At 45.6% G+C, this 9,156-nt stretch overlaps 1 protein-coding gene across 1 annotated transcript; it reads right to left on the bottom strand.

The window, feature by feature from the left end:
• Positions 1-1,498: 1,498 nt before the first annotated feature.
• On the bottom strand, positions 1,499-2,809 carry CLEC14A (C-type lectin domain containing 14A; the record flags this gene model as incomplete). Its single annotated transcript, XM_081324247.1, has 1 exon — positions 1,499-2,809. One exon carries the CDS (start codon positions 2,807-2,809, stop codon positions 1,499-1,501), a length of 1,311 nt encoding a protein of 436 aa, XP_081180373.1.
• Between the last annotated feature and the right edge of the window lie 6,347 nt (positions 2,810-9,156).

Genomic DNA, 9,156 nt, shown 5'->3' with positions numbered 1-9,156 from the left:
TTCACAGATAAAATATTTACTAAGAAGTGGAAAAATGAAAAGATCTTTCTCCATTTTGGAAAAAGAATTCAAAATTCAACCAAGGAATGACTTAGATGCCAAGGATCTCTTACTGATTATTACCTGACACATCTAAGGAGCAAGACATCTAGAAAATAGTTGAATTATCAAGTTCAATTCATTAGAAAAGTGAGATGGAAGAAATTAAAATGATAGTTTAAGCCATCTATTAAATAGGGACATATTTGAAACCAGTGAAGTGCAATGCTTTTCATAGCATTGAACTAATATATACTAGTCATGAGAAATGTTTGAAAACTGCCCTATTTGGAGATATTCCATTTAAGCAAGTTGGAACACAAAACTTTACATCATAAAAATTAAGCACTGGTCAACATTTCTTCCTTTGAGGGAGTCCATGAAGCCACAGAACTGCATTTTTCAGATCCTTTTTTCAGCCAGACAAATTGATCTGGACATGCATGTATCCACGAGACTCAAGTAAGAACTCAAGGAAACAAAACATTCAAAATAAGACGAACTTAAGAGAGCCATCCTATATGTCTATCTAGAATACGTTCTCTTTGATTCAATGGGACACATCTCCAAAAAGATAGCTATATCATTACTGTGTTAGATAGACATCCAGCACATTCGAATGAGATCTAATGCACTTCCAACACTCGACTGGTTTCTGATTAAGTCTTGCCATTAATACCTTAAAAATCAGAATTATATTTGAGGGTTTAAAAATAAGAAAGTTAAGTGATAAAAGTAATAGTGTACAGAAGCCATAGTTCCATTCCACCCTTTACTCCTTGGTGGCAAATATCTACCTATCCTCCAAAAACATAATTACTGGACCACCCAAGAAAGTCACCTACAAGAGTAATTTCTTACAACCATATTCAGTTCTACTAGCTTGTTCTCCTCTCCCTATAGACAATATGGCAGTGACACCAGAGCCTGTGCACCGAATCCCAATTCTTGCAAGATTCAGCAAGAGTAGATATAATTAGCAGCGACTCTGAATTTTTCTCCAGGCAACACAACACTATTCACAGAGCCTGGTCTCAGGTGTAGTCACAAGGAAGGGGGAGGAGAGATAGAGACTCTACAATCAAGTAAGTGGTAGCCCTCACACAGCACAGTCATTTGCTGCACTCCATTTTTCAATATCTAGCTGGATCACTGCAAGAAATATGCACTGCCATTTCTCATCCTTCTAACTCTTTTATTTTAGGGAATAATCTAGATGGTGGGGAGGAGTAATTTCTGATCAATGTTGCCAAGGGCATCTCAAAGAAAGAAACGGTTCTAATTCACCAAATAGTGTCAAACAAAAACATAACTGCCTTCAAACAAAAAATGTAACTTTTCTTTCTACATATATAACCCGTAAACATTTGCTAATATTTATTGTATTCAAAAAAATATCTCCTTTTCGTCCCCCACCAGATTTCTTCTCCAAATGTTGTAATATGCCTTTCCAGCCTCCTTATAGTTGTCCCATTTCGGCTGGTTTAAAGTCTTCCTGCGAAGCTATGGACTCTGCTTTGCTGGGTCCCAGGGAATGTTCAGAGTTGGTGCGGGTGCCCGAGGCTTCTGGATCCCCTTCTACAACTACAGCACCTTCTTTTGTAGGCTGGGAACTGTTGGAAGAGCAGTTCTTGAAGCACCTCTGGAAGACCTGGAGCGAGGCCATGACCATAATCATAAGAATCACCACCGCCACCGTGATCAGGATGAAGATATAGTTGGAGGGGTTTGAAGGAGCCAAATGCTTGGTGGTGCTGTTGCCGATCGGAGCAGGAAATGATTCCAGAAACGATATATTCTGACCGGGCCCGCTGGTGTTGTTCGCGGGGGAAGTTTCCGTAGCCCTCGGAGTAGATACGGCGGGCTTCCCCGTCGTTGCGCCATCTCTGGCTGGCGCGACGCAACTCTCTTCGTCTGCCGCCAAGCGGGATCTCCAAGCGCACAAACAACGGAACGCGCCTTGGGCGCTAAAGCAGTCCGAAAATGCCGCGCAGTCTCCGCTGCTCGGACTCCAGTAGCCGCTGGGACAGGAGCACAGGTCCTGCTCGGTGCTTTCCCAATGGGAGCCGTTTGGCGACAGGCGGCAAGTGAAACGCGCCTCTCGCCCGGGGCACCCTATAGTAAGCTCGGTGCCGGGAGGGCTGAATTCCACGGCCGGGCTTTGAAGTTGAAAAGGCAGCCTGTAGACCATTCCGCGCGCTCCAGAGTGGAGGGCAGGGCACGTTCCCGCGTAGCTGTATTTACAGATATAACCGGGGCTTGCCTTGGTGCATCCGTGGTCCTTCAGGCCCCACGGTTTCAGGTGCGGTTGGTCCAAGCTGACTTGCAGCCCGGCGCATCTCTGCATAGTGCAGGACTTGTTCGGTTCTCTGAGCCAATTGGGCGGCGTGGCGGTCCCGTTCGCCCTGGGCTCGTGAAGCCCCGGGGAGACCCAGGAGAACCCCCTGAGCGGCAGGTCTTGCAGGGTGCACTGCTGGGGTTTCTTAACCAGGCCCAGCCAAAACAAAGAGACGCCCGTCTCGCTGGCAAGTCCTTTCAGCAGAGCTAGGATGACCTCGACTTCGGGACGGCCGCTGGCCGTGCTCAGACCTCCCCCGTGCTGGGCGCAAGAATTCTGAGCCTGGTAAAAGTTCATGCGGCCTAGGTGGATGCTGTAGCAGACCCCGGATGCCTGACACCAAGTGCGGCCGCTCTGAGGGAGCTCGGCAGAGGCCCAGAGCCCCGAGAAAGGCGGCAAGAGAGCGAGCGAGGCGAAGATCAGCCCTCGCATCTTGACTCTCGGCTCCACAATGGGAGCGGAAACAGGAATTCGGCGGGCAGCCTGGATTGAAGGATTGCAGTGTGGAGGGAACTCCTTTTCCTTACACTTCGCAACCGTATCTGGACTCCCAGAGCCTTCCCTTTCTAATTGCAGGAAGGAAATGTGTCAGGATTAAGGCCTAAGCTTCACATCCTTGGTTTACTGAAGCGCCTGTTTCCAGGGCAGAGAAGGTCTGATAAAATCAGCTTGGAGAGGCTTTTCTTTCTTCTCCTGGCAAGGGGCTGGAAAAGTGCTTGTATTAAAGAGAATGTTGAAAAGAAAAACCAGCATGTTAAAGTACAGTATTTTCTGGCTAAACTAGAGCTTTGACTTATTTCATCCATCCACATTTATAAAGATAATCAGCTGCCTAAACAAATTTCTTTAGCTTTAAATACTTTGCCTGTGCCAGACTAGCCTAGATGATCTCCCACATCCCATAAGGCAATAATCCTTCCAGTTGTGCTTTGGCTAGGTCAGGGGTAGCCTTGGCTCGTTTATGACCCATGGACTTCAACTCCCAGAATTCCTGAGCCAGCTATCTGGCTCAGGAATTCTGGGAGTTGAAGTCCACGAGTCATAAAAGAGCCAAGGTTGCCTACCCCTGGGCTAGGTATATGTAAGTTAAGTTTATTCAGTTTTGTTAAACTTTAGGAGCAGCATCAAGACAATTTATAATTTGGAATCAACAATCTGGATTAGGATTAATATGTGAAGCTATTGGATGGTTTTGATTAATTCACAAGATCAAAAAAAACATATTTCTGTGTCACGAGGGAAGGAGTTGGATAATATATAAAACCCAAAGTCACTGATTAAGGTCATTTTTCCCATTAGAGACTTGTAGCATTTTCATTGCTGTAATTTTGTCAGTGTCCGTTTTGTCTTGAAGATACTATAAATCACAATTGGGGAAATAACGTAAAATTAGCACAATTAGAAAACACTACAATTAACCAGTAAGTCTGGTACACTTCAAAACAGATGTGGTTTATCAGATTTTTTTAATAGATATTTAGAAATTGTGAAGATCTTATATCAGCGACTGACTATAAGTTGTCCTCATTTAACAACTGCCTTGTTTAATGGCTGTTTGCAGTTATGATAGTGATGAAAAAATAACTTTGCAACCAATCCTCACATTTACAACCTTCACAGGTCTGTAAAGCAAAGGAAAGCTGAAGCACAATCATAAGCACAGTTGTGATTTCACTTACCCGCTTGTTTGCTTAATGACTTAGTTGCTAGTCCCAATTGTGGTTGCTAAATAAGGACTACCTGTATGTGAGTAGAACTTCAATATGTCATTCCCTCCCAGCTGCCATATTCTATAGCTAGATGTGTAGATTTCAACATCCAAAATTCCCCATACAAATACTTGTATTACCTTTATGCTATAAGCCACCTATTTGAAAATTGCCTAAAATCAGTGTGGAAATAAATACAGTTAACCAACAATTAAGTTTATTTTTGTTGCACCAGGTATTGTAAGCATTCCTCCAGTAACTAGGTCTTGATAGTTTAGCTTTTTAAAAAATGGCTACTGGATAAAATTCTTAAAGATTTTTTTTAAAAAAATGTGTCTTAGAAATTAGATATTCTATAGATTAACAAAGATTTTTACTAATTAAGAATGAATATTAAGTATTGATTTATAATCCTGTCCTTTCCCACCTTGTCCCAGTTTGGTATTTGTCCTGAAAGTAAAAAAAAATGTAGTTATTGGGAAATCTTTGTCTCTTATAGCTCTGTATCCTGTTAACTCCCACAGCCATGCTGCTTGCTATAACATGCCAGATTTATCCATTTCGTAATGCTGTGCTTAAGCCAAAATGGAAGCAGGTCTTTAATTTTAAGCCCTAGTATTAACACAAAATGAATTAATGTCACTGTAATTCATCAGCCTGACTTCCTTGAAATTAGTGGAAATAGTTACAGTTGTGCTGCTCCTAGTGGAACCAGTATTTCATTAAATGATTGAAATCTTGAGCTTCTTCATAATGTGAAATGTTTCAGATCCCACACAAATTAGGACCAATCTATAGAGCAGCCTTTGAGGGCTAGAGCTGATGCCGTATATATTATGAAAATACTTTTCTTCTTGGTAATGTGCCATCAAATCTGTGAAGTAGATTTCCCAGGCCAAATCACTGTATAATAATAATAAAAAACCCTTTGTTCCAATTACCTTGCTGAAACAAATCCAGCTCAATCTAGTACAGCATAGTTATTTTAAAAATGTTATTCTTTTGTGCATTCATAGGTTCTGTTTAGCCTTGACTTATATAAAAAGCAGTTCCACTTCATTTTTGTAGCAAATAAATCTATGCTACTTGAATTTGTCAGTTCATTTTTAAATGTTTTTAATGTTAACTGAGCACGCGGTGGCTCAGTGGGTTAGGATGCTGAGCTTGTCGATCAGATGGTCGGCAGTTTGGCGGGTCGAATCCCAAGTGCCGCATAACAGAGTGAGCGCCTGTTACTCGTCCCAGCTTCTGCCAACCTAGCAGTTCGAAAGCACGTAAAAAATACAAGTAGAAAAATAGGGACCACTCCGGTGGGAAGGTAACAGCGTTCCGTGCGCCTTTGGCGTCTAGTCATGCCGGCTACATGACCACGGAGACGTCCTCGGACAAGCGCTGGCTCTTCGGCTTTGAAACGGAGATGAGCACCGGCCCCTAGAGTCGGAAACGACTAACACGCATGTGCGGGGGAACCTTTACCTTTACCTTTAAGCAATCATGTTGTATTTATTTTGTAAAAAAAAATGCACTTGTACATATAGACTGTAATGTATTGGGCCTTTTACTTGAACTGTTTTCACATGTCTTTGAATGCTGCTTGAGATTGCTTAATTAGGGTATCTGTGTAACAGTCACTGGCTGCCCAGACATGCAGTCTCCAGGACGATCATTGTTTGGCTCTGGGGCGGGAATAGGTTCCTTTAAACCTATTGGTCACCGCCTAGTGGCCAACTGTATAAGTAGCTGCATAGAAGCCTGTTCTCAGTTAAGTTTCTGTTTCTACAATAAAGCAATGTTCCTGTTTGAACCCTCTCGTCTCGCCTCCTGCTTCCCAAGAATCCACTACACAACACTGGCGACGAAGGTGGGATCCTGCTTCTTCAGAAGAGCTGAAAGTCACTAGGGGGTGAGGCCAGCAAAGCGCCTGGCAGGGAACGCATTCCCCCCCCCCCGGTTGGCCTAGCAAGTCATGCTAGCGACTACCCGCCCTGCGGACCAGTCCCAGGGCCTACAGAAGAAGCAGGACGAGGGAACGAGAGGCCCAAGCCACAAAGACTTCCTGAAGATGGCGAAAGTCAGAAAGCTTGAGGAGTTTGATGTTGCTCACCCAGAGAGATGGGCATCCTACCTCCATGCCAACGAAGTCGCCGAAGATGGCCTGAAGGCCGCAACACTCCTCTGTGTCTGCAGGCCCGCAACATTCAATATCATGGAGAACTTGGTCGCACCGGTGCAGCTGGAGTCCGTTACTTACTTGGACCTGAAGAAATGGCTCGGCGACCATTTCCAGCCCAAATTATCGGTGATAGCATGGGGGCACGCCTTTGAACAACGAGTTCAACAACCCAGAGAGATGGCAATGGAATTCATCCCGGCGTTGAGACAAGCTTTGCGTCTGTGCCAATTTTCGGACTTAGAAGAAAGGATTTGAGACCAACTCGTCTGTGGACTTCGGAGCAGAGAGCTACAACAGAAACTCTGCAAAAGAGACACTCTCGCTCCAGGAAGTCATAAAAGAAATTATGGCGGACAAAGCCGTCGGTGGAGCTGTGAAAGCCATGCGGCCCACCAAAAGCACTAAGCACGAGGAAGCCGTCCACCATGAGGACACCGAACTTCCAGAAGACGTCAACTTCGACCATGAAGTTGACAAGATCCAATGGCACCATGACAAGGAACCAAAGACTCCTTACAAGGCAGTTCCTTTCCCTCGGTGTCTGGGCTGTGGCAGCCGCTACCAACGAGCGGACTGCAGGTTCCGTACAGCCACATGTCGGGCCTGCGGGAAGACAGGCCACATCGCATCAGTCTGTAGAGGTCGCCAGAAGGACCACCAATCAGACGTTCCAATCAGGAGAGGTACTGGGGCCCCGGGGCAGCTTAGTATAGGGTTTTGCTCCAGCCATCAGAGTGTTTGCTGCACGGGAGCTCACTGCCCCCTTAAGCCCAAACTGCGAATTTAAGTCGAGCTGCAAGGCGTTCCTTACAGGATGGAACTGGACACTGGTTCAGCTGTGTCCATCATTTCCCTCAAAACCTTCTGTTTCATCTGCAACCGCAGCAAGAGGTGGGCCAAGCTTAGGCCATCCAACATCATCCTGACTGACTTCCAAAACTCTTGAGTTGCCGTCAAAGGCGAGGCCACTTTGGCCGTCACGTTCAACGGGTTTTTGGGGGCCCTGGATGTGATTGTGGTGGAGGGCCAGAGAAAAAGCTTAATAGGGCTTGATTGGTTTGATGCTCTGGGCATCCAAGTCATCGGAATCCACTGGACACAAGCAGCGAACTTGGCATCAGTATGCGAGGAGTTCGCGGACGTTTTTGACACAAGCCTGGGAGAGTACGAGGGCCATCTGATAGTCTTTAAACTTGATCCTGCCATAACGCCTATTAGGATCAAACCCCGCAGAGTGCCATTTGCACTTAAACATAAAATTGATGCAGAGCTGGACAAGCTAGTTAACCAGGGGGTACTACAGCCTGTAGATGGGGGTGAATGGGAAACCCCAATTGTCACACCACTTAAGGCCAATGGGGAGGTCAGAATTTGCGCTGATTACAAGTGCACCATAAATAGGGCACTTAAGCAGCACGCGTACCCAGTGCTAGTCGTTAGCCACATTTTGGCATTGCTGCAAGAGGGAACTGTGTTCGCTAAATTAGATTTGGCACAGGCCTATCAGCAGTTACCTGTGGACGAGGCCACAGCAGCTGCACAAACCATTGTAACACACAGGGGGGCTTTCAAAGTCAAACGCCTTCAATTCAGTGTTAGTGTAGCCCCTGGGATTTTTCAAGGAGTTATGGAGCTTATGCTCAAGTGCATTCTGGGGGTTTGCCCCTATTTCAACAATGTGCTCATCGCTGGTGAATCCACTGAGGTGCTTGCAAGGAGGCTCAAAGCGGTCCTTCAACGGTTCTGCGAAGCGGGCCTTAAAAAGGAATAAGTGTAACATTGGGGTGTCTTCTACTGAGTTCCTGGGTTTCCGTATTGATGCTGAAGGCATTCACCCTTCCGAATCCAAGCTGAAGGCCATTCAGCTGGCACCTAGCCCCAGGTCAAAAGGAGAGCTTCAGGCATTCCTGGGTCTCCTTAATTTTTACCATGCGTTCCTTCCTAACAAGGCTGCAGTGGCAGAGCCGTTACACCGGCTCTTAGACAAAAACACCCCATGGAACTGGACCTAGGTTCACAAAAACAGCTTTAAGGCAGTAAAATCACTACTGTACTCCAATTCAGTGCTCACTCACTTTAAAGAGTCATTGCCTGTATGCATTGCGTGTGTCGCATCCCCTTATGGGGTAGAAGCTGTTTTAAGCCATTTGGCAAGTGATGGGACTCAAGTCCCAATTGCCTATTATTCAAGGACATTGTCCTCTGCTGAGCACAATTACACTCAAATTGACAAAGAGGCCTTGGCCATTGTGGCCAGGGTGAAGAAATTCCATGATTACTTGTATGGCAGGGAATTCATGGTCTTCACTGATCATAAGCCACTGTTGGGGTTATTTACTACAGATAGGCAGACGCCTCAAATACTGTCCCCTAGGATGTTAAGATGGTCCATTTTTATGTTAGCCTACAGCTACAGGCTGATTCACAAACCTGGCAAAGACATGGGCCACACAGATGGCCTTAGCAGGTTGCCATTGCCACAGATAGAGCCAGACCAGGCTCCAGCAGCTCACATTTTGTCAATTCAGGATTTGCCTGAGTTTCCCTTCCATGCTGGGGATGTGGCTGCAGAAACTGCTGCAGACAAGGTTTTAAGTAGAGTATTGTCCTGGATTCACACAGGGTGGCTTGAAAATAGTCCTGGACCTGAGTTCCAGAGCTACTTCACACATAGACACGAGCTTTCAGCTCACAAAAGCTACGTTTTATGGGGGAGCAGGGTTATTGTCCCCAGTTCATTAAGGAACTGTGTACTTCAATCTCTGCATGAGAGACATCTGGGCATAGTCTGGATGAAGGCATAGTCCGGATGAAGGCATTGGCATGAAGCTATGTATGGTGGCCAGGGTTAGATAAGGCTATCGAGGCCCAAGTACATGGGTGTTACACATGTCAAC

Source organism: Vipera berus (assembly GCF_964194415.1).
Source record: "Vipera berus genome assembly, chromosome: 1".
Lineage (NCBI taxonomy): Eukaryota > Metazoa > Chordata > Lepidosauria > Squamata > Viperidae > Vipera > Vipera berus.
The sequence above is the reverse complement of the archived record's forward strand: the minus strand, read 5'-3'. Positions and strand labels throughout refer to the sequence as shown.